The 27830-nt window shown below is 39.3% G+C and overlaps 1 protein-coding gene across 1 annotated transcript; it reads left to right on the top strand.

Annotated features, from left to right (window-relative positions):
* Positions 1-154: 154 nt before the first annotated feature.
* ZBTB10 (zinc finger and BTB domain containing 10) lies at positions 155-27830 on the top strand. The gene is made up of 5 exons (XM_041464473.1): positions 155-1205; positions 8192-9089; positions 18097-18270; positions 20125-20300; positions 22765-27830. Exons 1-5 carry the CDS (start codon positions 282-284, stop codon positions 23068-23070), a joined length of 2478 nt encoding a protein of 825 aa, XP_041320407.1. The 5' UTR covers positions 155-281; the 3' UTR covers positions 23071-27830.

Raw genomic sequence — 27830 nt, 5'->3', positions numbered from 1 at the left:
GGTGCATTGTGGGCAGCCCGTTGTTCATTTGCCACCCGACCCGATCCGGGGCCTGTCGGGACGGAAGCGCCGCCGCCGCCGAGCGATCGAGCGGGATCCATTGTGGGCAGCCCCGCGCCCGCCGCGATCCAGGCCGGACCCGGGGGAGCGGGGAGCGAGCGGCCGGACTTCGCTTCTCTCGGCCGCCGCCCCCGCACGGCAGCCGGGCGCCTCCTTCCCCCGCCCCGTTCCCGCGGCGGACGGAGCGCTCGGCCGGGCGGGGGGCGCGGGGCGCGCCCGCCATGTTCGCGGAGATAAACCGGCGGACGCTTGCGTTCCGCGGCGGCGGCCTCGTCACCTCCACGGCGGCCGCCTCAGCGGCGGGGGCCGAGGCCTGGGAGCGGCAGGACCCCGAGGCGCTGAACGGGCGCGGGGCGGACGAGGAGGCGGAGCTGGAGGGGCTGGAGGCCGAGGAGCTGGAGGCCACCGCCGCCGAGGAGAAGGAGCTGCTGCTGCCCCAGGACGCGGCGTCGCCCCCCGCCGCCGCCGGCCCCATGTTCGCCGAGAGGAACCGCCGGACTCTGGCCTTCCGCGGCGGCGGGGGGCTTCTGGCCGCCCACCCCGCCGCCAACAATGGCTGCGAGGCCGCGGCCTGGCCGCGGAAGCACTTCAATGGGCGGGGGGCGGACGAGGAGATGGAGCTGGAGGGAGCGGAGGGACTGGAGACGGAGGGGCTGCTGGAGGGCAAGGAGCTGGTCCAGGACGGGGGTTCGCTGAGTGACAGCAGCGACGACGAGGAGGACGGCGAAGGGGGCAGCCTGGGCGACGGCAGCGGCGCCGAGGGCGGCAGCTGCAGCAGCAGCCGGCGGTCGGGGGGCGACGGCGGGGACGAGGCGGAGGGCAGTGGCGAGGGGGAGAGCATCCGGCACTTCCCGCTGGCCAGGCCCAAGTCCCTGCTGCAGAAGCTGCACATCTCCTTCCAGGGCTCCTGGCTCAAGGAGTTCCCGTGGCTCTACTACTGCCAGGAGACCGGCCTCATGTCGTGCGCCTGGTGCACCGCGGCCGTCGCCGCTGCTGCGCCCCCCGAGGTGATCATGTCCGGCGCGCCCCTGCCCGGGGGGCACGACGAGCTCTGCAAGGGCACCCGCAACTACAAGCGCACCCTGCTCCTGCGGCACCACCTCTCCGCCGAGCATCGCCTCAACGAGCCCGGCAGCGCCGAGCAGGTACGGCACGGGACGGGGAGGGGGCGGCGGGGAGGGAGGGAGGGGCAATCCCGACCTCCCCTTTGCATAGGTGAGGTTTTCCTGTGCTCACGTGTGTGAACTTCTTTAAATGGCTGCTCGTGGTTGTTGCTGCCCGACGGGCTGGCCGCGCCGCGCTGCTCTCGCTCGCCGCGTCCGGAGCGGGAGACGAGCCCCCTCTGGGATTTGGGGTTACTCTCCCGCTGGGTGTGGGCAGGCACGCAAACACAGCACGAGCTGTTGTTTGTGGCTGTATTCTGTTCCCGTTATCCGTCCGGCCCTGGCTGGTGCTGCTTTCATTAGTTCATCTGTTTATCTCGTGGAGATAAACCGGCGATGTGGGAAAAAAGTTGCGTACGAATCCCAGTGTCACAGCACTGATTTAAATACGCTCGTTACAACTTCCTCCTGCGGTGCAGGCGGAGGGAGGGCAGTGTCCGGCCGGCGACCGCTTGTGAAATGGGGACTCGGCGGCGTGAAATTGGAATCGCTCTGCCGCGCTTAGCGGTGTGGCCCCGGTGCACTAATCGGATAACTCCGTGTATTTAAGTTCTTCGCGCTGAAATCTTTTCTTTCCCTGCGTTGCCTTAGATTGAGTTGCTGAGCAAGAAGTCTGCAATCGCTTGGTGTGTGTTTGAGATAAACATGCGGTTTCCTGAAAGCCGTGTTACTATGCCAGCGCTCCTCTAACGCTGTAGGAGTAGTGAAACTCTTCACGTTCCCCGCTGAACTTGAAATCACTGTGTTTCTTGGCTGCTTTCACGAATGATGAGGCAGGGCTTGCCCTAGAATATATGTGGATGAAAAGCCCCTAAAGAATACTTGTGTTGAATCCTCAGCCTTTTGCAGCCTTTTCTCCTAGGGATGCCTCCGCTGCTGAAGGTCGCTCGATCGCTTCACTGGCGTTAAACTTGCCTGCGGGCGTTAGCTAAGTGTTGCTTCAGGTTAGGCTAGTCCTTGAACTGTTAGGCTGTTAGCCAGAATTAATTGATTAGTCACTCAGTTTTTCTGCATTTGTAATTCAGTTTTAATTAAAACACCCACCTTGGCTGGGTAGCTTTATTTGGAGTCTGAAAGGTAATGCGGTTCTTAAGTTGAGGTTATTGCTTGAGCACTCTTAAGGAGCTCAGGGTACCTTGGACAAGAGCTGCTAGTCAAGTGTTAGGGCAGGATATCAGGATTACAGGATGACTTATAAAACATTAGGTGAATGATAGTTTTCTTAGAACTACTTGGAAAGTGTATGCAAATTTTTTGTGAAGCTATTGCAGGACTGCAAGGGAAACCTCATGGTGTACAAATACCAGTTATCCAGAATATTATTTTTGGATTTACAAATGCAACATTCACCTTCAAGATGATTAATACTGCCTTTTCAGTGAGTGTAGTTTTATAGCAGCTGCTGTTACAGATATTATTTGGTAGTAGGTCATCTTATCAGTTTTCGTTAGTCTTCTGGGGTTTGCTGTTCACTCTGCAGTGTTTTAGCCAAACTTACTTTCAATTAGTTGTTTCTAATTAAGAGACTTATCTTCTTAGTTTCTTTTACTTCTTCATATCTTTGAAAATGTTCCATTTTGCATAATGCTGTTGCAGCGTGTTCCTTACAGTCTTGTTGCCTAGTTTCTAACTTTGAGGTGTGAATAATTACTCTGTAGAAGTATGTTCTGTCGCTTTGTAGCCTCCTGTGTTAGTGGATGCTGCTAATCCATGCCACACTTGGAAACTTCTCTCACTCTGTTTTAACTGTATTTAAATAAAAGTTATTCCAAGCATTTTTTCTCTACTCAGATAACTGTTCTTTTTCTTTCTGTCCTCTTACCCTGAGTCTGTTGTCAAACTGTTAAATATTGGGAGAGTGGAAGGGAGGACAGAATATTGGCTTGTTATCACAGTAGCCTACAAGTTAATGTAAGTATGTATTTCAAGATTGTAAGTGTTTATTTGAAGACTTTTCATTGCCATGGGAATATTTGTAAAAATGAATCTCTGCTTTTATACCACTGATAGTTTAAGAAAAAATATTTGTACTAACTGTGATAATAAATGAAACAGTAGGATAGATGAGTCAGTGGTTCTCTGCACTGTACAAAAGATAAGGTTGGGACAAAGGTAGCTGTAAAGAGATTTTTTTTTTGAGTGGGAAACAGTGCTTTGTGCATCCTTCTGCAGTTACATTTCAGTTAAGAACTTCTCACGAGGGAAGGAATTGCAGATTTTCAGGAGTCAGTGTAGTTTTCTTTGTGGCTTTCACGTTACAGTTGCTTTATCAAAAACCTGATTAAGAATCTCTGTTTTCTTTCCCTTCTATGTTTAATTTCCGTATCCTTTCATACTCTTAATGGCACTTGAATTTCTTTTGATACATATGTTTAAATTAATAGCAAAACAATAGCCCTATTTTTTTTCTAAATGCCATGATACCAGATACTTGGAACAAAAGTAGGTAATTTGTACCCTGATCGTATTTCCAACATACATAATGAGGCAGCAAAGCCGTTTAGATTTAATGAAACTTGGGAGAGATCTTTCAGCCTTTGTGTTAGAGACAGCACACATGTATTATGGACTTGACAAGCCTCCACTGCAGGGCATGTTTAGCAGCTGCTAATAAACATATGGCATAGTGCCACCACTCAAGCGCAGAAAGGAAATTGTAGGTGTTAAGACAGTAAAGCAGTAGAAATTTCTATAGGTCTGTTGGATATTACACTCATGAAGAAATGAGTGATGATTTCAGTTTATTTTTGGGATACATTTAATTTGGAATGCCAAAATACATCACAAGTGGTTGCAGCTGCTGTAATTCAAGGGTATTGAGCTGTCAACCGATGCTTCTTTCTAAGACCAAATTCTTGAGTCTTTTTCTATTCTAGTTTTTAAAATATTTTTTTCTCCACATTAAAGCGTAAGGAAATCTATCATCATCTTGAAACTACCTGTGTTTTTGTAGTGAACAGACTATTGTGTTGCAAGAATCTCAAGAAATGGATGCTTAGTGAGAAATCATGGCAAAATATTTTCATTCTTTGAAATGAATAAGATGCAGATTTATTGGCTGCTGGGGATTCCTCTCCTCAAACCATCTTCTTAAAACATTTTCTTCCTGGACATAATTTAAAGCTAAGCTTTGGAAATACTGCCAGAAAAGCTTTCTCCAGTCTAACAGGCATGTTGGTTTAAAGCAGAAGCTCTCCAAAAGGAGGAAGGCCTTTGATGTGTTATTTTTTCCATGTGAACTGGAATTGTTTGCATTATGTGAGCAGTGATGAATGGAAGTCATGCTTCAGATGTTAGAGTTACATTACAGTGTTCAAAGTTAACTTCTTGACTTACTCTTAGCAGAGCGAAGAAGTTGAGGAGGAAGTCAGGCCTTAGAGTAAACACTATCACTTAGTGTATTTTCATGTAGTGTTTTTATCAAACATCAAACTACTCAATTTGATACTAAGCAATTATTGAAATAATTTGAAGTTGCTGAGTTTTGTGTACAGCACACAGTGGAGCATCGTGTGCAGCTGATGGGACCATATTTTGAGATAATTTTCCTCTGCACGTGGTTAAGAAGCTACTGATAGCTTACTTTTTTAGAAGATACATTTATGAGAATAAGGATTAGTTTGGGGGCACAGGGAACTGCGGTAGAGCAAGATATGGTAGTGGGGAAAGGAGTAAAAAATGTGGAATAATTACTTCTCGTATACATGCAGCTGAGATGGAATCTGTGGTTAGGTTGGTTTGGGTTTTTCTTAATTCTTCCTGCTCTCACTGTTCTTCCTTCCAGGGACAGAGTATGCTGATGGAACAGTAGGAGAAAGAAAACTAAACTCCTAGTAGCAATTTTTCATCATCTGTTTCTGCTCCTGTTAGCTTTTGGGCAAGTTTAATTAATGAATTATACATATAAAATAGTAATTTGTCTTTGTGTGTATTCTATTGAAACTGAGCACAATATTAGTTTCCTTAAGCAGTCTCTGTTCTGTTACAGCTCTTCTTAATCTCACCCACAGAGAGAAGTCTTTGACTTCTGAAGCACTGAAGGTTCCATAAATTGAAATGAAATTGTGCTGATTTTTATCTTTTATTCCTTACTAGTGTTTAATAAAGGATGAGGTGGTTTGGTGTTGGGGTAACTTAGTTGATGAGAATATGGGGTCTGTATTCTGAAAATATAGTTGACATCTAAGCAAATATCATTAGGTTGTTGTTCTTATGAGAAAAACAACCCTTACGATGATATGTCATGTAAGTTACAGAAGTTTGCAAATACATCTTTTCCTGTAATTATTTTCTGCATCTTGCCTCCTGTTGAACTGTATTGTATTTTTTCTGTATCAATGTCTAAATCTCTCGAAGTAGTATTATTTTGTTCATTTTTCTCATAATAAATATCAGTTCTACTTGTCATACTTGATGTACATAGACTTGGTAACTGCTCAGATGTCAGGACTTCATCTGAGTTGTGGCACTAGGGTTAACTGTTGTACCATACCAGCAGTAAAACGGTTTTAGTACTGCAGTTAGGTTTAGAAATGTTTATGCACCCACTTCTGTAAAGCTATAATACTAATTAAAGCTGTAATACTGATTGATCTCTTTCTCCATCACACACCCCTAATAGCTTGGACACAGGTTGCATAATATCTCATTTTTCCACTCAACCTTCTAGTCTTGTCATGATGAAGATTTCAGTCTTGTTTTTCTGTAGCACATTTGTGATCTGCAGCTCCTCTTCACCATGCTGGCTTGTCCTGTTCTCAGGAAACAAAAACCGCATATTGTAAATAGAAATTTATTTTTTTGTCCCAGCTTGATTGGGTACATATACTTGCTTAGTTAAAATGTACTCTCTCTCTATTATTTAATCAGACATTTGTCAGAAGAAAAGAACTGCTGCAGGTCGTTTTTTAAATTTTATGCGGTGTTTAATGTGTTCTCAGAGAACGAAATTGGCAGCTATCACAGCATCTACCTAACGTTTACTGTGTGAGGTGCAAGTCACTGGTGATTGACGAGCGTGACAACACTTTAGGGTACTGTCATTTTCATATTAATCTGATCCAGTGTCAGTGTAATTGGTGTTTCGAAACTGTGCAGTGCTCCATTGCTAAAGTGACAGGAAGCTAGTCCAGAACCAAAATCTGCTGAGAGCTTAGCGTGACAGCCTTAGCTGTCCCACATCTGGAACAAACTGTTTCACAGTCTTGATCCGAGGTAGTACTTGGGGTGTGTCATAAAGTACACAAAAAATTTGAGGTGAGCAAAGATCTACTGCTTGTTTTCGCATAAAAGGCTAATTGCTTTTATTCCTTCCTCTTCAATGAAGTGTTTTTCTGAGAAGAGTAGAGATTCAGAAGCAACTTGAATATGTCAGCAAACTGAAATTTCTCTGCAGGAGATGCTGAAATGGCGCAGTTTGTTTTGGTTATACCAGGTCTTATTTGCTGCTTATATATGTAAACACTGGTTTAGATGTAGTTACAGCCTCAGTTGTCCTTCCAGTGGTCCACACTGATGAGTACTGATTTAAACCACTAAGGTCTGTGGGGTGGAAAGTGACTTCTAAAATATATGTAGCTGGTTTCTGCAGTAGTCCCAAAATAAGAGTAGTACTTTCCTGCAACGTGTATTTTACCTGCAGCATTGCTTATGGGCTCATGACAGTGCTAACATTACCTTCTTAATACTGATTTTGACCTGTAATGTTGAGGCAGGTGAGCTTTAACACCACTTCTAGTTCCCTAATCAGTGAGGTGTTTTAGGAGATGAGAGAGGAAAATAATGCTTTGGCTTGGAGCTGTCCAGTTTTGGTCTTTCCTCCTTTGCTAGGAAAGAAGAGAGAATCTTGGAGATCTAGTATGAAACAGACTGTCATTGTTGCTGCTCTTGATGGCAGCATATGTCAACCCATATAAGTATGGTCTCAAATATGCCAGTCTGTGTTTTCTGCTTTCTCCTAGCTGTTGCTTTGTAGCATCTCTGAATCATCTTTATCTAAACATGAGTTAAAAGTCTTCTATGTGCTCAAAAATCCAGTTCAGATCTCTTGATCTCTCCCTGTCTGAACTAATCTTTAATAATGAATTATGCCTTGGTGTTGGATTTTCTGAAAATATCAGGTTTTAGCAAAATTTTGGAGCTGTGTTTGAGATCACATCTTAAAAAGGTTGTGTGTGTGTGTAATAAGTGTTGTGCCAGTGTTGCCACTAGAAAGTTTGGGAGGCTTATTTGAAGAAAGTCTGAGGCAAGTATTGTAGTGGAAGCTTAAGTCAGGAGATTTTTTGTCATCTGCAGTATTTTGTCTGCTTGTCATGTGATACACTGTTTAATCCTAAAACTGCTGCAGTTAAAAAGCAAAGGATAAATACTTAATTTGTAAAACTGTGTAAGATATACTTTTGCTGTTATATCTACTTTAGCAATATGCTTTCTTTAAAACATTCAAGACAGATTGGGACATACAGACCTAATTTGTGTCTGTTAGTATCTCAGCATGAAGAAAATGTTGAATCACTTAGCCGGATTCTGCTTAATTGTTTAAGTGGAGATTTCTGGGGAAGTACAAGGGATTGGATATGTAAGAATCATCTAGTTAAATCTTTGGAAAGAGAGGCTCCTGAATCTTTAATATATGTGGGTTAGGAATAACAAGTACTTCACACTCAACTATATATTTCCTTACTTTTGGCTGAAATTTCCCTTCCTTTGCCCTCGAGGTGAATCTAGTTCTGTTTGTTTTAAACTTGGGGGTGGAAGTTGCAGAATGAGAGCATGATTTTTAGTTTTCAGAAATGTCTTGTTATTTTTATATTCCTGTCTGCCTTTGTGACAAAGAACATAAATAACAAAAAAAAGTTTGATTAAAATAATCTTCTTTAGTTTATTTTAATATCCTTATGATTGTGTTGAAGAACTAAGGAGGGCATTTATTAAGAGCTAATTATGTTTGTGTGGTTTTTTAATTGCAGGAGGCAGAGTTACCATCAGAACTGAATAATGAAGGATACTGTGATTTTAACAGCCGGCCAAATGAGAACTCTTACTGCTATCAGCTCCTGCAAGAGCTCAACGAGCAGAGGAAGAAAGGCATTCTTTGTGATGTTAATATTGTGGTGAGTGGGAGGGTCTTCAGAGCTCACAAGAACATCCTGGTTGCAGGCAGCCGATTCTTTAAGACTCTGTATTGCTTTACAAACAAAGAAAGCCGTAACCAAACCACTGTTACCTATTTAGACGTTGTTGCTGTTCAAGGTTTTTCTGTCATCTTGGACTTCTTGTATTCTGGTAACCTCGTGCTCACGAGCCAAAACGCCATTGAAGTGATGTCAGTGGCCAGCTACCTTCAGATGACGGAGGTTGTCCAGTCCTGCCGCAACTTCATTAAAGATGCCTTAAACATAAGTATAAAATCAGAAGCTCCAGAGACTGTTGTAGTGGATTACAACAGAAGATCTGTTAGTAGGGATGGTTTATCTCCAAGGGATCAAAAAGTTGCCAGTTTCTGGGCAACACGAAACCTTACCAACTTGGCAAGTAGCATAAAAACTGAGAATGATCCCTACCCTATTGATGAGGGCCAAATGGAAAGCTACCAAATGAATGACTGCAGTTGGGTCCAGGACAGCTCACCTGAAATGGCTGAAAATGAATCTCAAGGTGAGGGAAAAGTTTTCGTGTGGAATGACATGGGTACACAGGGACAATCAGTTCCAGAACCTGGAAAAGCAAGAAGGAAAAACCAAACTGCAAAGAGATTTATTTATAATATACCACCTAATACTGAAGAGAATTCTGAAGATTGCTCAGTGTTGCAACCGTCAGTCCCATATCCAGAAGAAGATTTGTCATTTATTAAAGAAGAAGCAGGTAAATATTGCTTAATGTCAATTATGTCATTTGAAAATTAAAGTACTGACTGCAGTACCTGACTACATAACTTTTGGTTTTTTATTTTTTAAATTATTATGCTGTATGAATAGTTAATGTATGTGTTTGAAGTACTGTCATTTGCCTGCCTCACTTTTTGATGAATTAATAGTTTTGAAAACTTACTACAATTTAGGAGCAAGTTAGGGGTGAATTTGAGACACAACTGGAACAAAGTTCTTTAGATGTCTGTTGTTTCTAAAGCAGTTTAAAATGTATGCCTGCTTCAAACATCAAGGAACTGTGGATGTCTCCTCCAGGGGCCCTGCTCTGCTCCTGCTGCAGGGCTGGAGGACACAGACGAGCAGTAGTCCCGCAGGGGACACATGGGGACCCACGGTTGTTCTGTGTGGTTCCAACAGTGCTTGAGTGCTGTGGTGACACGTGCCAGTGCAGAGCAGTGTGGGATGGGACTGGGGATGTGTTTCTCCAGTACAAGAGACCTTCGTGTGCTTAGTGAGTAGTGTGACACAACAGAGCAGCTCTGGAGAAGCAGCTGTGCTGAGGAGCACTTCTGCAAATGCTTGTTACTTATCTCTGGTCTTCATCTCTCAACTCTAGGTATGTCTGCTTTAGCTTTACTTGGGAGTTGTGCTTGTGAAGTGAATTTCCTGTACTTCTCTTACTGGCTAAGCTTTGTTAGACTGCACAGGATTCCTTCTGGCTGAGCTGGCATGGTTTCAGGAACATGACAGTCGCTAGTATGCCTCAGATCCACAGCATCAGATTAGATTTAGCCTAAGCGAAGCACCTTTAGCTGCAGATAGTGGGGAATGTTGAGTCCTCAGCACCCACCAACAGTTCTGCCTGTGCTGGGCTATACTGCTTGTCCTAGTTGCAGTGCCACAAAAAAAGACAACAGAGGGTCTGAAGCAGGAGCTGAGGATGTGTGTATTTGTGTCAGAAATACAAAATTTCTGACACAATTTAGCATGTGATTTCTATTGACGATTTATAGGGGTTAACTATTCAGTGTCTTTTACTGATGGAAATATAGAGAATATGTCTTCTGTATGATGGCATCAACAACAGATATAAATAGTTGTTTGGATTGTGTGGGATTTTGTATGTGTGCTGTGAAGATTTCTTAGAGAAATAATGGAGGGCACGGGCAGTGCAGTATGTTTAGTCCTTGGTTTTTTGGGTGGTTTTTTTTTTTTTGTTGGTTGGTGGGGTTTTTTGACAGAAGCACCAATGTTTCCAGTAACTTGTTATGCTAAAGAATTAAATTACAAAATACATCCATGTAGCATTTTGATGAAATGAGCTGTATTGAAGACAGAGCATATTGAATATGGTTGTGATATCTGTCCAAAACCATTGAAAGTTCTGTGACTGCAGGGGAAAGTTTATTTTACTGAGTTCTAAAATACTAGTCAACTAGTGATCTCCTTGGTATTTTCAGAGCACACCATATATGTTCTTAAGTACATAATTACATTTTCTGTCAGTGTCAGAATTCTTTTGGAAACCATATCTAATATTTTTGTAATATCTTCACTTACACTAAGTTCTTGAATGCATATTGTGTGAAACAAGAAGAGTGACTGAAGTAGGGCTTAGTCTAACTTACTTTTCACCCATAGTCCGTTCTTCAGCTTTTGGTATTCTTTCTCTTCTACTTGTGGCTCTTTTTCTTTGCTTTGCGGGTAGATTCCACTCTTAAACACTCTTCTTTTAACTGCTCTCTCTATGCCAAAGAAAAGGTGGAAGAGGGAGGAGTGGAGAGTTGGAAGAATGTCAAGAATGAGTTGTAGAGTAACCTGCAGGTTATACAATAACTTTTTAGTTTTGGATTAAATTTCTTGTGGGGATGGAAAAGCTACAAAAAATAATAGGCACTGAGAGGTAAAAATCCATAAGAAAATGTCATCTGGAATAGATATAAGATAATTCTATAAGAAGAAAAATAAAGAGTAGTGAATTCTTATACTCAGAGCTAAGGAATGCACTCTCCTGTTGATTGCTAAAATGGAAACAATGAGCTTCTACTATTAGCTTTGTCATGTTCTGATGAGGATAACACCAGTAGTTATGAACTGTCAGTTACATGCAGGGTGAGTTTCTGTGCCCTTGATTTAGGTTTGGGTTGGTCTGGTGGTTTTGTGATGATATTGTGGAAGAGAAGCCTATTTAAGATCACTGCTCTCACTACAAAAATTTATCCCTGAAGCCACTTCCTTGAATTCTATAGTAAATGAATTTTCCAGTTGGGTACAGTTGGTAAGTATTAGATAATAAACAGTAAAAGCTTTCTGAAGCATCTGCTACCCCTCTTGTTCCAGTAAAGCAAATATGTTAAACTGCTCCTTGCTGAACAGGAGTTTTTCTACTTGTATCCAATAAGGATATGTCAGCTGCTGCTTCTTCCCACCCTGTGTTTCTGATTCATTTCTGATGCCTTGTGAAGGCTGACCTAGAATAGAGGCTAGATGGAGTTAAAGAATAAAGTAGGTATTTATTAAAGGGCCTCAGTGGATCCACCTTGGGCAGCACAAGCACCCAGCCAGGGCTACACCCAAGATGAATCCAAAATGGTCACAAAATAGACGACCGGGGTCTCACAGTTTTATAAGTTCTGGTCCATTTGCATATTGGAGTTAATTGTCCAATTGTACCTTTAGCTTATGAAGTCCCGTCCTTCTTGTTTTTCTCTCTTCCTTCCACTGTTGTTTATTCTTTTGGGCCTGAAACTTAGGTCATTTGTCCTTAGTCCCCAGCAAGAGAAGGAATTGTTTTGTCTACTTACTCTGTGAAGAGAGTTTACTATCCCCTAATATGAAGATCAGAACTACACACTAAAACAATACAGAATCTGAGAAATATAAAAGCTAAAACCTGAGGCATCATTGCCAGTGAGTTTATTTAACACCTTCCCTGTAAAAGTAGCATGTTGGTGAGCTTTAAAGAAGCTTTAAAAAGGTTAAGATGGATTTGAAATTCCTTGTACTGTGTTACATTTACTTATATGTTACTTAAGTTTTCAAGACTTTTCCAGTTTTAGCTATATTAATTAAAGCAGCTGTTTAACTAAAACATGGAATCTTACCGCCTATATCAGTATTTTCTCCTAGTTGATAATCTGCTAAAATAGTCTTTTACTGTTTACAGCCATCATTCATCCTACAATTAACCATTTACCATAGTGAAAATAACCATGCAGACAGCATGGTTATTACAGTCAGTGTTACAGTGTCACAAAAGGTCAAAAGCCCAGTGAGCATAATTCATCATATGTTTAATATCTGTTCATGGGGTGATTTTTGTCAATTTTCATCACTTCTTTGGTATGTCTTTCATCTGGACGTGGTGTTTTTGTTTTTTTTGTAAAGTGTCCTATCCTCAGACTTCAGAACACAGCTATGAAGTATTGCTTATGCTTTCTGGAACTGACTGCTGGCTTTTAGGAGACTTGCATGCAATATCCCAGTAGCTTTATGAAGCTACAAGTGTATAATTTGTTACTGTGATTTTCAGGCTATATAATGCTGTACTCTGGTGGGGGTGAGGGAAAGAATAACAAGTGCAGGATTAAAACAGTCCTTGGTGGAACAAGAGGGTTCCTGACTGATTTTGTAGGGGTTCTTAAAGAATTTAATTCAGCTTGCTGTAGAAACAACTACTTTTCAGAAGGATACAGACAGCAGCTAAACCTGCTTAAAAACATGCAGTGCTGGTCTCAGCTTTTGTCGTGATGCAAGGGAGGAGCATAACACAACTTGATTAGGGCTTTACAATAAAGCAGGTATCTTTGTATTTGAAGAAATCAAGATTGATGGACTTATCAGGACACATGTATATTTCTTGTAGGGATAAACCCCACTTGGCTGACTGTGTTACAAAAGAAAAACAATTGTATATTTTTCCTACTTCTCCATGGTACTATAACTCTGTCTTATTTTCTTTAGACTTTAAGCTGATACCCTGATTAAAAGGTGTAAGTTCCTTGATGGACCTTTAACCACTTTATTTGCCCCATTCCCTGTGTAATCCAGTATTGAAGGTGTCAAAGGTTTTTAGAAGTCATCTGAAAACACTGCAATATCTGAGGGTCAACCTCTTCCCCATTCATTCAATTTATCTCTCCCAGGGATCATCCCAAAGACAAGCAGGTTCCCTCCTCACATTCTCACAGTATGGTCTGTCCCTAAGCCTACAACTCCGGTCAGTGTTTTGTATATTACTGGTGTCAATATGCAGGTTTTTTTTGGTTTGGGTTTTTTGGTTTTTGGAGGTTTTTGGTTTTTTTGGGTTTTGGGGGGAGGGGGTTGTGAATGGGTTGCGGAAGAAGGTTTTGTGGTGTCTACAGATCTTCTCTGCCTGAAAATCACTTTGACTCACAGTGTAATGCATTGACTTACTAAAAAGGGTCCATGAGAGCAATTAACTTCCCCACAAATAAATGGTCTGCATGAGGAAAATTCCTTACTTTCTTGTGTTTCACTGGTATAGTTGTTGGGTGAGATCAGCAAAATAGCTTTCACTTTCTTGGGAAGGAATTTTTCAGGGAAGGTGTGATAATCAAGTTGAAAAGCAAGTGCTTAATATATTTGGCATCAGTTAGTGGTCTTCTGTCTGGGGTAGTTAATGCTAGATCTGACTCCATAGTCACAGCAATATACCACTTTTTCATGAATGAAAAATAGTAAAAATTGAGAGCAATTTGTAGCAATAGATGGAGTATGAATAAGATTGCATTGGCAAAATGTCTTAAGTATATCTGAGCCCTCTGTTGCAAGAGGCAGTTGACCAGTAATGTGCTTCCAGAATAAGCCTTTTCAGGGGAAGCAAGGTTAAAGATGTGAGGAATACTCTGGGAACAAAGGGAGCTCAAGATACTTTGTTTTCCCCACCTTCCTAGTATGTCAGTCTTGGCAGTGCTGTTTCCTCTGTCATGTTACCTAACATAAGCAACAAATCCAGCTCTCTAATAGCAATCCAGATTGTATCAGTAGATTACCACTGCTTTCTTTGCAATCCTTGAAAGCTATGGCCTAATTGCTTATCCAGTCTACTTTGTCTTTTTTAATTGATTAGATGAGCAGTCAGTGTCAAAAATATAGTGAAAAATAGCATTTATTTTTCTCTTATTTTGGCACTGTTTCCAGTGCTAATATATGTAGAGAAAACAGAAGTTCACTACAAACAGCTGTATCTAATGCAAAGTTTTGTATCTTTTCCCTCAGTGCACCATATGTGTGTCCTTTTCTGTAATGCCCTGTTCATGGCTTCTGTCAGTGCACTTCTCATTATTTCCCATATCATCACCTACTCAGTAATGTATGGTTTTCTGGCCCCCAAATCAGTATATTTTCTGATATAAATCAGCAGAGTGAAATTTGTCAAACTAAGGATGCTTCTCGCTTAGACATGTTCTCTCTTTCTGGTGGTGCATGCCTACCTCTTGCCTTCAAAACTGAAAATCAGTGTATCTGGCTTCTGGTTATCCTTTTTTCCTGAGAACAAATGCAGTAAAACATAAATACTTTCACCATGTTTTTAATAGCTTTTTTAATGGTGTAAAAGCCACACAACCATTTAATTTTATTTCCCACTGTCCTTATCTCTTCTTAAGTCAACATAGTGTGAATTTTAGTGCTGATGGTTAATCAGCTTCTTTGTATTCTGGGTTTTTTCATTATTTTGGCTTTGCTTGTTGTTGGCTTTTATTAAAGATCAGATTACTGATAACCTTTTATCCATGCAGGCTAAATGAATGGGTAAATGTTTGAGGTTAATTGACATTTGGATTATTAACTTACAACTCTTAGAAATCAACTAAAGTGTAAAAAGGTAACTTTAGATCAGAGAAGAGTTGTGATCAGGTGGTTTAGTCTGGAGACACAGAATATTATTGCTTCTAATTAACTTTTGTTTTTTTCCCTAAAAGATCTGCCTTACCTGTGTACCTCTTTCCCCCTGTGCACCCTCTCCCCAGTATACCAGTATGACTGCATCCATACTTGCTTTCAGCCTCTTATCAAGAGGCTATCATGTGGCTTTAAATTGACCAGAACAGGTCAGATGATAATTGTGTCTAGTTTTGCAAGCAGGTTTCAGGGGCAGTAGCCAGGGTAAGAGGAGAAGTGGGAGAAGATCCTATGAGCCACAGGGGTCTGTAAATATTGCATTCTGGAAGCTTACCTGACTGTAGGCTCTATATCCAGCTGGGGAAGGTAGTAGAGGCTGGGTATTGCACTTCCAGCTTCCAGTCTGTATGTAATTCAAGTCTGTCTTGTTTGGATGAGCAATTAGACACTAAAGATGCCTTTTGCATGGTTTTGTTTTGAACACATTAAATGTGTGCTTAATCTAGAAAGCAGGTTTTCTAGGTCAACGAATTATTCTAAGAATAAGCATTAGGTTTAATTATTATCTACTTAGTCATGTATACTGAAGCACGAAGCATGTGTAGCAACCTCTTATCTCTTGTGCTATCTGTGCTGGTGTTCTTTCATGTTATAGTGGGTCTTCTCTTCCAGTGGGAGATTGAAAGATTTAGTAGCTACTACCTACACTAGATGACAGCTTTTAAATTTGTTTGGCTCTATGCTGAGTCTTGTGCTAAGATCTCGAATTATGCAGGGGTTTGACCTCCTAAGTTCCCTCAAACTTAAATAGCAGCTATGTACATAAACGTTCCTAGTGATATTTAGTTTGTGTTCTCTTAAATACAGAAGAATTGTCAAAGTGACAGTGTTATAAAATGTGCTCAGCTTGGTCCAGCTCTTACCTATGGTCAGTCTTTGGTATATGCTTATTCTGAAGGAAGCTATACAATAGTGCCTGTACACAGCATAATGTTACATCTGTGTGCAGTGAAGACTTGGGTCTGTTGATCTTACAGATATTCATCCTATAAGGGAAGGAAAAGTGATTAAAATATTTTATTACTGACTGACCTTTCACTGTTCAGCTACAGTTCTAGTACAGGGAGAAAAATCTACAAAAGGATCTAATACTTTAAACATTATAAAAGTGAGTTTGTTTTTTCCCCCTCTGCTAGATCCTGAAGCCTGCTGTTATTTGGAGGCTTTTAGCCTTAAGATCAAGACACCTTTGCTTTTACCCAGACTGTGCAACACTGCTTCCTCTCTAATCCTTTCTGGTGTATTACAGAAGGAAGTCTTCCTCCTCACCTCAAAGGAATGTGTAGTTGGCATGTCTGTAGGGTATCTGTGTTCTATTCCTTGAGCTGTTGAGATGCCATTGCTGGAGTCCATCACTCCAAATTAGTATAAGGAGTTCTTGCCTCTTTTGGACATAACAGCAGTTATGTCAGTAATTAGAGTCAGTAATTAAAAAAAATTTCCTCACTGCTTTGTTTTTTAAGGGAGAGGGAGGTTTATTCCCTTCCCTCTTCTTCCTTTTATAGCAAAACAGGTAGTTAGATGAGCTATTTCTTGTCTTCATTCACTCAAGCTCTGCTTTTAAAAGCTCTGGTGGAATGCCTAGTTTGGCAGTCATGATGCAACTTTGCTTGTTGTTTGCCATTGTCTAATGGATAAGATAGAATTCTAAGCTTCCTAGTTGTTAAGTGATCTCCTTCTGAACTGTTGTCTTATGTTGCAGACCAAATCACTGCTGCCAGTGGTAATGCTGCCTGAGCAGTAAATGAAACTACTGTATGTGTCTCATGCTGTGAGGATTTGTAATCTGTACTTTTTTCCAGTAAAACTGCAAGCTGGAAGTGTTTAAATATGCAGCTTGCCACTAGCTGTGTGAAATTCCGGTTTAGCCCAAGAGAATTTCCTTTCCCAAAAAATCCTCAGAGTGAACAGTGTAGAGATAAAAAGAAGTCTTTGGACTATTAGAATGTATAGTTTCAGGCTTGAAAGCAAGAATACATCTCCTCAAGACTGTTCACAGTGGTGACATTGGGAATCCAGTGTGAGTACTCAACTACCATCCAGAGAAATAAAAAGAAATCTGCCAGTTACCACTGCAGTTTGTTTATTTAACAACTGTTTGCCTGTGAGGAAAGTAATAGATTTATAAGTTCATGATTTCCAACAAACTCCTGTCTTGGGGATTGGGGGGAACATTGATTTGCACTATTGCCAGAAGAGCTTTTGCCCAACAAATATGATTTTGTTAAATTCTTAGTGCAGCTTTATTGTGTACTATTTATAGTTCTCTGTGCTCTGTAATAATGACTCCATGTTCACTGATGCAGTTCTTGTTACAAAGTATGGAATGAAACAAGCAAAGATATTTTTAAGGCATTGTTCACTTCTGAATGGTTTTATTTTTTCAAGAGGAAAAAAGGATACAAAGACAACATAAACTGCAGAAGATCTTGTCTTAAGAGCAAATGTAAATATGCAAACTAGTTTAAGCTGTTATATTCCGAGTAGTTACAGTCTCTTGAATTGATGTGGTTATAGAGTAATGGAGATGATAATTCAGAAAAGGATTTAGACATAGCTGTAGGATCCTTTATATAAATAAATGCATTTAAAGCACTGTATATGTATACCATGAAGATATTTTAAAGCAATAAAAAAAACCCCATGCCTCGAAGTAAAAAATACTTTTGTACCAGCTAGACTACTGTGGCAGTCCAGGTGAAGTCACTGCACAAAGCAGTTCTGAAGAGAAAGGTTTTCTGATGGAAAACCTTTCAGCCCCCTCATGATGATAGTGAGGGAATACATATCCTTACTATCAAAGTCCCTGTAGTATGAAAAAGGCTTTCAGTTTTTCTCAGGATGGGGGGAAGAAATGGTGCTCTGCAGAGTAGCTCAACAGTCTCATTTAATTGAAATTAGGAATACAGTTATTTATTGTTTTAGTATTGAATATTATGTGACAACATGCTATAATTACTATTGTAAGGTTAGAAACTTTGTCACAGTTTAAAAGGGATATATATATATTGCTAAACAGATTAGATTGATGACTGATTAGAACCCAGGAAGCTAAAGAAAGAATGTGTCTTTAATAGCTACTTCAAGTGACTTCAAGTATGGACTGTTGCCGGGTACTTCAAATGACTTCAAGTACGGATTGCTGCCGGGTACTTCAAGTGACTTCAAGTATGGGCTGCTACCGGGTACTTCAAGTGATTTCAAGTATGGATTGCTGCCAGAATCTTGGCCAAAAGAAGCTTGGGAAAATGGTAAGTGTATCTGATGGAGAGTAGGTAGAGGGTTAGGAAATTATTTAATCAGTCTTCTTCCATATCATTTGCCTTTCTGGATAATGTACTTCTTTGGAGGGAGGAAAAGGAATTCAAATGTATGGAAGAGTAAAACCAGAATGTGATTTATATCAGTTCTAGTATTGTGGCTGAGTGTGAAGGTACCTGAGGTCTTTAATAACTTGATAGCTGCCTGTCCCCTTACTAAGCTAAATACAGATAAATGGCCTTTGAAATTGAAAACTTGGATGGTGAAGATATGGAAATAAATATAATTTTAAAATGAGATCCCAGCATATGTCTTGCTATTAAAAATAAAAAAATTCATTGCAATAAATGTTTTTAGTCCTGTGCAGCTATAATTAAGCCTTTTTCTGTCAGTTCAAGCTAGTAGTTATCTGTAATTATTTTTCTCTCTGAAAACATACTGAAAATACCACCATGTCTAAAACAATTGTTGCTAATTCCTTACAATACATAAAGTTTTCAGTAAAAAGAAGATATCAAGTACTTGGTATCAAGTATGGGTAATAGTAACGCTTACCTCTTCTCTTTAACTGAGATGTTACTGGGATGTCACTTATGGTTTATTTTAAATATTTTGGGGTTTACAGTAGAAGAAATGTGGTCATGAGAAGGTGAAATTTGCTGGCAGTCAAGAAATTAAAAGCTGGGTCTCAGGAAGTCTGCCTGTTCTTAAACCATTAAATTCCTATATATCTTACAGCTCTGATGTCTGTCTGTATAGGACTTACTTTTCTTCATGCAAGCCATTATGTGACGTTATGTGGACATGCAGCTCACATGAGTGCTGCAATATGCAAACTTGTGAATATTAGCAAAACGTAACTTCCATCTTTGGATGAATTTAAAAGCTCAAAGAAGGCAGCTCTAGAGACAGGCCTATGAGCATGTGCACATAATGTGCAATTACTCATGTTTTCTTCCTACTAGCGTGAATATTAGAAACTCTTGCACATAATCATGTAGCCTTAGGCAGTGCTTTTTGGATGCTTCTAGATGGTTATGATTATGTTGATAAGTTCTCACCTGTAGTGAGTCAGTATGCTATTATCAAAATCTTGTATTTCTCTGTGGCCTTGTTCCTGTCATAGAATCCTGTGTTGTTCTTTTTCACACAGTAATAGGCAGCTGCATTAAACCTGTTTTGCATATATCCATGGGCAAACTATATAAAGAGTTCTCCTCCATCATAAGGAAGAAGTGGGATATTGCTACTTCCAGAAGTTTTTTCTGCTCTTTTTATTTTTTGTGCTGTTAGATCAAAGTAGAAAATAGGTAAAATCTGAACCATTAACTTCCTTTTTGAGAATTTCAGAACTTTGCTACCTCTTCGTATCCTACTCCTCTTGTCAATATTCATTCTTACTTATACTTTTTTTTAAGTCACATCTTGGTAGATGGTTCCTGCATGTAATTCTAAATAGAATATTAGAAGAGAAGATTGCGACTGTCGAAATGCTGCAGAGTTACAGGGTTTCTAATCCAGAAGAAAATGTTTTCTGGTATAACTGACATCTAGGAAAATGGAGCATTGGTAAATTTTATTTAACTTACTTCAATTAATGAAATAAGACTCCTGTGGTAAAAATGCCTTTGTTACAAGTAGGTATTTTTCTAGTAGAATTGTACATGTAAAACTTAGCAGCGTTTTTGATTTCTGCAGACAGACATTGTCCTGATTTTGCTGATGAAAAGATACATGGTTTTTTTTATTGTTTTGGCACCTGTTTATTTTTGTTTACCAGACATAACATATTTAGATGATTTTTTTGTGTGTTTCATTATCTTTTCTCCTGATGCTTCTTTTAGGCGATTCCTCTGCTTTAATCATGAACAAGCTGAAGTGTCCACACTGTAATTATGTAGCCAAATACAGAAGAACACTAAAGAGACACTTGCTCATTCACACAGGCGTGAGATCTTTCAGTTGTGACATCTGTGGGAAGCTGTTTACACGAAGAGAGCATGTAAAGAGACATTCCTTGGTAGGTAATCTCAAGTGTTCATGTATATGTATGCACATGTATGAGTGGGGTTTTTGGGGTTTTTCAGGTGTTTTGGTAGTTGGATCAAACTGTTCTCTGATTTGACATAATGTAAATTGTCTGATCTGAAATGGATGAAGATAAGCATTTCTTGGATAACTGTGCCTCTTGTTTTCTTAATGGAAAATACAATGTCAATGAGACAGTAATTTCAAGATTATTTTGAAAGTGATGTGATAAAGGGATAGTGTATATAAGTATTCTGTAGATAATGAAAAGCAGTTTTGGCTTAGCTTTACTGCAGTAGAACAGCACATCTTGGTCTATAGTACTGAATCATCATTTTCTGTGAGGGCACCCTGTTAATTCAGGAATTGCACAATATCTTGAGGTAGTTCTGAAATGTTTATTTCACTACCAGACAAAGCTATAGTATAGTATCTGCTTTAAGATTAGGAAAGAATGAAAAATATCTGATGCAGAAAGTAAACATCTGTCTGACTTGCATTCTGCCAGTACCATAACCAGCAGTTCAGCTTACCCTCTCCTATGCACATTGCATAACTCAGGATTTGACTTGAGTACTTGTTTATCTGAGGATCCAGAAAAAGTTTTATCTGTCTTGGGTATTTTGTAGGTATTTTGTATCTAGTCTATAAGGAAACTAAGACTTCATTATAATATATACTGTATAAAATCCAGGGTGTATTTTAGTGCAGTAATAAAAGCAAGCTCATGTTGGTGGTGAGAAAATAATAACATTTCTCCAACCTGTGATTTTAAAAATTTCCCTCATTTTGCAAGATGTTTTGTAGATAGACAGAAAAGGTTAGTTAGTACATTGAGTGGGGTAAATTGAACTTCTCCAAGGTGCTGCACCTGGGATGGGGCAACTCTTGGTATCTATACAGGCTGTTGGATGAACATGTCAAGAGCAGCCCTGCTGGGAAGGATTGGGGATGCTGGTGGGTGAGAGGTGGGACATGAGCCACCAGTGTGCTCTTTCATCCCAGAAAGCCAAATGTATCCTGGGCGGCATCAAAAGCAGTGTGGCCAGCAGGGTGAGGAAGGGCATTCTGCCCTTCATGAGACCCCACCTGGAGCATTGCATCCAGCTCTGGGGTTCCCAAAACAGGAAGGACATGGAACTCTTGGAGCTACTCCAGAGGAGGGCTATGAAGATGATTGGAGGGATGGAGCATCTCTCATATGCAGAAAGACTGAGAGAATTGGGGCATTATTGCCTCATTGATGGCCATCCTCCTTCCTTTGTGGCTCACCAGAGAAGGTGGCAGCAGTGGGAGTTAGTTGGTCTACCAGGAAGAGTAGAGTGGGACTTCAGTTTTCTGTCTTGCATTGTCTAACCAGGACTTGTAGCTGAAGATTTTTTTTCCTTCAGGAAAGGAGATGAAGTCAGACAATGCGAAAACAGCTGTGGAGTGAGCTCAGTGCAGTTCTGTGCTTTAACTGAAGTGTTCTTTCTGTGACGAAGTCAGAACACTTTTTTTTTTTTTCCTGGGCTTTTTTTCCTCCCTCCCTTCCCCTTTCAGCTCAACAAACCTCAAACGTTCTGCCTTGTGTGAAGTATTATAACGAGCCTAGAGGCTGAGGAAAGCACATATATCAGCTGTACAGACTATACAGCAGAGCTGAAGTAACTATTTGTTTCATGACCTAATTTATTTTTCCCCTCATCTGGGTGGTAATTTCTTTTTTATCTAAAATTGCAACTTTTCAATGGGACTTCAAATGAGATATTTAAGCACATAATTGTAATCTGTTGTGGGAACACCAGATAGAAGAAGGAAGTCTTCGACTTAATTTTTTCATAGATAATAACTAATATACATGATTGCTGAATTCAGTTACTTGTACAAGCAACATACTTCCAAATTCAAAATCAAAATCTATGTTTAGTCAACAGCAGGCTTCTAATTTTACACACAGACACAAATATAGGACAAAAAAATTACCTAAGGGACCTGAAAAGTTGATGTTAGTTTTAATTGTGTTGGGAAGGAGAAGTCATGGAAGAATTTTGCTCTTTGAATTCTTGAATTTAATAACTCTTGCTTGTTTCTTAATATTTATAGGATTTAAAATTGTAAACAGCAATTTTCTAAACGAGTTATCTTGTGTGCAGTGGAAGGGTTTGTGCTGCTCTCATTGCTTCTGAGTCTTGCTCTGTACCCTGAGGAGATGTGACCTGAACACTCACCTGTGTACAGAACAGGCGACCTGCTGAGCAAACAAAGTGGTTTGCTTGTGGGTAGTAGCTCATATCGTACATAAATAGATCTCCAGTAATCCTTCCTTACTCTGAATAGTGTTAAGTATATTTTGGAAAAGTTAAAAATATGAATTTTTATATAAATAATTATTATTGTTATTAATAGTTTTCTAGTACTATATGCAAATGTAGCCTAATATGCATATATTCAGCTTCCATATTTCTCTTCCATAGGTGCATAAAAAGGATAAAAAGTATAAGTGTATGGTGTGTAAGAAGATTTTCATGCTAGCAGCCAGCGTTGGAATAAGACATGGATCACGACGTTATGGAGTTTGTGTAGACTGTGCAGATAAATCCCAGCCTGGAGGGCAAGAGGGAGCAGACCAGGTGCAGGACACAGATTTCCCTAGGGATGAAGAATATGAAGAAAATGAAGTGGGAGAAGGCGATGAGGAGCTTGGTGATGATGTCGAAGAACAGAATGACCAATCTCGATGGGATGAAGGCGGGGAAGTTTGTATGCCTTTAGATGACTGACAGAGCATGAGACTTCAGGGTGCTGCAAATGGACACTGTATGGATTGACTGTTTGAATTTTTGGACTGAAGGCTTGCGAAATATGGTACAGGCTGGATGGTAGTTATGTTGCTGTGAAAATGTAGGGTCAAAGCCTTATAGCAAAAAAAGGATTATTAATTTTTTTATGATATTTGCACAGGACTGTACAGCATACAACCGTTTGGTTGAATTATACAGAGTCCTCACATCTACAGTCAGTTATCAAAAGAAAAATGTATTTTTTATTATTTATAGGCTATAGCTACTTGGGTCCTATTCAGACATAGTAGTAACTGTAATTATGTTACACATTCATGTACCTGTTTACATGAATGAAGAAAATTGCAATTTGGTATGGAAATACAAAGACAGCTTTCCCAAATCCACTCGTACTTTTGTCAGCGAGTCAGTGAAGCTAATTTGGGCTAGTGGCTCATTTTCCACAAGCATGTCTTTGCCATACAAACCTTACCTCTCCTGTAATCTGATAGGTGAAAGCCAATCATTTAAATATGTGTCACAGATATTGCCAACATCGTATTGAAATTTGGGTTGAAAAGTTTTGGCTCTGTGCTGGCAGGTGCTATGGGTGATAAGCACTGGAGAAGTTTTTAATGGCATTAATTTAGTGTCTGTTTTTAAAGAAGGTTGTTGTTGATTCATCAGTTTTAAAATGATAATGCAGAAGAAATGACCAGTAATGAAAATAATAGACTGATCAGAGCATGGGTAACTCTTGTGCCACTTAGTCAAAAGAGACAGTCATGCTTTTTAAAAGGTATCTGATGTAATAATGTTTCTTCTTTCTTCTAAGGCCCCCCCTTCTCTCAAATTTTTTTTGTTTCCCTGGTGTATACCTCAGTCCCACAGAATAAAAATACAAGAAATGGAGAAAGTGTCATATTAAAACAACTTTTTGGTCAATAATTTCTTACTTGTCCGTTTTTTGGCTAATTTATGTGATGTGAATTGGACACTAGGCTATTGTGCCCATCGTTCATCATTGAACACAAACTATTTTTTATTCTTTTGTACTTCATGGGTTGTTGTTAGTATTTAATATAAACAAACTACATTTAACTTGCTGATTTGCTGGAATTTTTTTTTTAAGAAAAACAAGAAGTCCAAAGCAAAATAATGCTCTTTGAGTTGTCTACTTTTCAGGAGGATATGCTCCCTATGCTCTTTGTTTCAGATTTTCTAGGAGGCATTGAAACTTGAATTTTCATAGCCACGTAGGTTTTTTTGGTTGGTTTTTTTTCCTAAGCTTGTAATATTGTACCAATGATTTCAGGCCCCTTTCATAGGGAGGCAAGGGCATTACACCTTCACCTTAAACTCCTCTATGTTGTCTAGCCTAAGGCAAGTTAATTCAGGCAATCATTGGAACAATAAGTCTGATGTACTATTATGTCACAGGGAGTAAATATGCAGAGCATTTGTCATGACACATAGCTAGGCCAGTGTGACAGTACTGTATAAAAAACAATTGAGGGTCACCATATTTTTCAATTTTGTTTAATTTTAAAATGAGTATATTTTTTCCTATTTTATGTCAGGTAACTAAATTATGGTAGTTGTGTGGATAACTTTGAATTATGCTTTGATGGACAAAATCTTACTGGTGCTCCATCTGATCAAAGTTGGTATGTATTTAAAGAGACAAGCTTTACGTTGTCCATAGAACAGTAACATAATGTTAAGACATTGTTTTTGCTGATTGAAACTGAGATGATAAGTTTGAACTACAGTTATATGGGAATTAAAATGCTTTTTTTTTATCATCCACTTGTTTCATTGGTAGTTTCCACAACATTGTAAACCTGACATGAATAGTTTTTTGGGGAGGGTGGGGAGGGGGGGTACCTTTTTTTACACTGAAGATTACATTTTATTCTCATTGTTCTAGACTGAAATGAGTAATGTGTAATTCTGGTGGGGTCCAAAGTAGAAATTAGTTAGGCAAAGATGATATGAATGAAAAAGTATTTTAAACGTTAAAGTAATGTTCTGCTTTGTGAATATGTAAGTATAGCATAAAGATTTTTCCATCCCATTTATCCCTTTTAAAACCATAGTTTACAATTGGTAGATCTGTCTATATATATAAATATATATATATATCTGAAATTCACCTAAATCTGCTTTATTAGAATACTGCTCACTTAATGCTTAGAAACTGGACCTGGCTCTACATTCTTAATGTATTTTCCTTTTTTTTTTCCCCCTTTTGTTTTCTTGGGATTTTTTCCTCAAGGTATGAACTTATTCTCTTGGAACTGAATCTTCTTTTACTACTTAAATCATTTATGTATATCTGGTAAATTATGACCAAATTTGTTGTTAGACTGCATTACAGTAAATTGAAATATACACTTGGTACACTACAGAATCGTTGTGCTTTTGTTCTGGTTCTGTTTGGAAAAGCAGGCCTTAGTAAACATTTGTGTTATTTATAACTCTTCAGTTATTATTCACTGGCCTTAATATTCTGTTGCATTGTGACAATCATAATTTCCTTGGTGAAGCTTAACTGCTTGCTTTTAGAAGTTGCTTGTAAGTGCCCATGGTAGGTTGGAGAGAAAGGGTGACTGTCTCTAGCAAATGGTGTGAAATACTTCAATCAAGGGCCACTGTTCTTGTCTTGGAGGACCTTAAGAATTCAGATGCTATCTCCAGTCTGGCTTTTCTGAGTTGTTTTATTTAGAAGTTATTTAAAATATGTTAGCTTGATCTGGTATAGTTCTAAATTAATAAAACAAAACTTCTGAAGAATTACTTCTTGCGAGACAGCTCAAGTTTCTTCACTGTTACAAGAATTAGGAAGAGATTTCTCTTTGTGTAAGAAATTCTTTCCCTCAAGAAATGATGAAGTTATGCTGCAGTAACACAGCAATGGATTTTGTCTGTTGAGATTTTTTTTGTTTTGTTTTAAAAGCAGACTAATGCCCTTAAAATGTCATATTTATCAAACAAAAAGACATTCAGTCTTCTGATGAAATAATTCTCAACCCAAATGTCTGCACTTTGTGTATTTGGGCAATGCCACACAAGTAGTTTTATTAAAAGAATCATGTCTGTTATTAAAACAAACAAAGTTTGTCTGATGTTGGGATTCCCCCTTTCTCTGAGGGTTTTTTTTTTGCTTTCTGCTCTCTTCAAGCAGTAGTGGGTATCTTTTAGAGGTAATCATACAGAGCAGTTTCTGGCAGGATACTGTGATGCCGGACAAAATTTAAAATAGTAAGTAAATTCACTTAAGATTCACAAGTAGAAGTTCTGGTCAAAGTAGGTCAAATGATGTAAGGAAGACACACAACATAAAATGTATTTGTCTTATGTCAGTGTTACTATACTGCATTAGAAAGCATTTTCCAATTGCAACGACAAATGCATCTTGCAGGGAGAATGGGATTTTCCAATTACTCAGATAAATTTTTTAGTTCAGCTTCCAAACAGTCCTCTAGTAAAGTAATTTTTGCCATGAAACCAGTTTTGAAAACCAGAAGTTGTATTTACTTGTCAGTATGCATCCTAAGAAGTATGAGTTGAAATTACTTGTTCCCATAGTGCACACCTGGTTTTTGAGATGTGTAGCCTTCTGCAAGTGCAGTTTCCAGGTATCACTACCTGTCTCTACTCTTTCTTCTGACAAGAATAAGCATTATCAAGTGAAGAAAAGTTGGGGACCAGGACACCTGGCATGAAGTATGCTCTTAGTTGTGGGTCACAGCAGTAATACTGTTAGCAGATGATGCTTTCCTTGCCTAGCTTTAAGTTGGTAAGGCTTTTAATAGGATTTGCTTTAATGAGGCCAATCTCAGTTGTTAGCTTGCTTTTAAGTTTTGTTTCACTTGATTTTTCTTGCTCTTGCCACCCAGTAACACAGGTCTCCCACCTGTTCCAAAATATTTTTGTAATCTGCTGATTTCACATAGATGCAAAATTCACTTTTGGAAGTACTGTACCTTGTTTGCTGTTCCTTTTTTACTTTGTTGTATTTAAATGGCTTTAGAAATTGAAATGAAAGCAAGACAATTGATGCCACCACCAGCCCAAAAAACTTGTGCCAAAAGAGAGTGAAAAAGGAGCAAAACGTGGAGTGCAATGTGATAAGAAAAAGGCTGTTGCGTTTGCATTGTTACAACTCCTCTGGTTTGTTACTTGAATGTTTTGGACAATTCACTGTACTTTTCTCTAGCACTAGTTGGTGACAACCTTCTGATGAAGAAGCTATGCAAGCCCAGTTTTGAGTTTATTCAGTGTCTTCAGAATGTGGTTCAGGCTCTGCAGAGGTAGTAGCACTGAGTAGCTTTCTGTAGATATTTTACTGTAGATCCTTCTGTTAGCATCCCTCTTCACTGTGTGATCTGTTACCCATTTTTTATTTGATAAATGTTTGCTCCTTTGCCTTTTTATACATTTTAATAGCACGTTACTGTGCATTGCTGAACAGTATGGTAAAGGTTAAATATTGACACAATGGATAAAGAGAAATAAGTTGGTTTTCATCTAGTATCTTTTAACAAACCTGTAATAAAATAATTCCTATGTAATAAAGAAAATACAGGTTTGAAATCCAGGGGAAGGGGTGTTGCTGAGCAGAACCCTTTAACATTAAAGATTCCATGTATAATTCACCATGGGTTGTAAAAATAATTTTATGTGGGAAAAAACTTAAAACTACACTAGAAAGATCCTATGACTTAAACTTGAAAATAAAATTGGCTTATCAAGTA

This window comes from Pyrgilauda ruficollis, unplaced genomic scaffold (genome assembly GCF_017590135.1).
Source record: "Pyrgilauda ruficollis isolate IOZ18807 unplaced genomic scaffold, ASM1759013v1 scaffold18, whole genome shotgun sequence".
In the NCBI taxonomy this organism is placed as follows: Eukaryota; Metazoa; Chordata; class Aves; order Passeriformes; family Passeridae; genus Pyrgilauda; species Pyrgilauda ruficollis.
The sequence above is the reverse complement of the archived record's forward strand: the minus strand, read 5'-3'. Positions and strand labels throughout refer to the sequence as shown.

Excerpts from the sequence above, each read along its gene's own strand:
- ZBTB10 (XM_041464473.1), top strand. The coding sequence starts at position 282 with ATGTTCGCGGAGATAAACCGGCGGACGCTTGCGTTCCGCGGCGGCGGC. Across the intron at positions 1,206-8,191 it reads AGCCCGGCAGCGCCGAGCAG|GAGGCAGAGTTACCATCAGA; the intron begins GTACGGCACGGG and ends TTTTAATTGCAG. Across the intron at positions 9,090-18,096 it reads ATTTATTAAAGAAGAAGCAG|CTACTTCAAGTGACTTCAAG; the intron begins GTAAATATTGCT and ends TGTCTTTAATAG.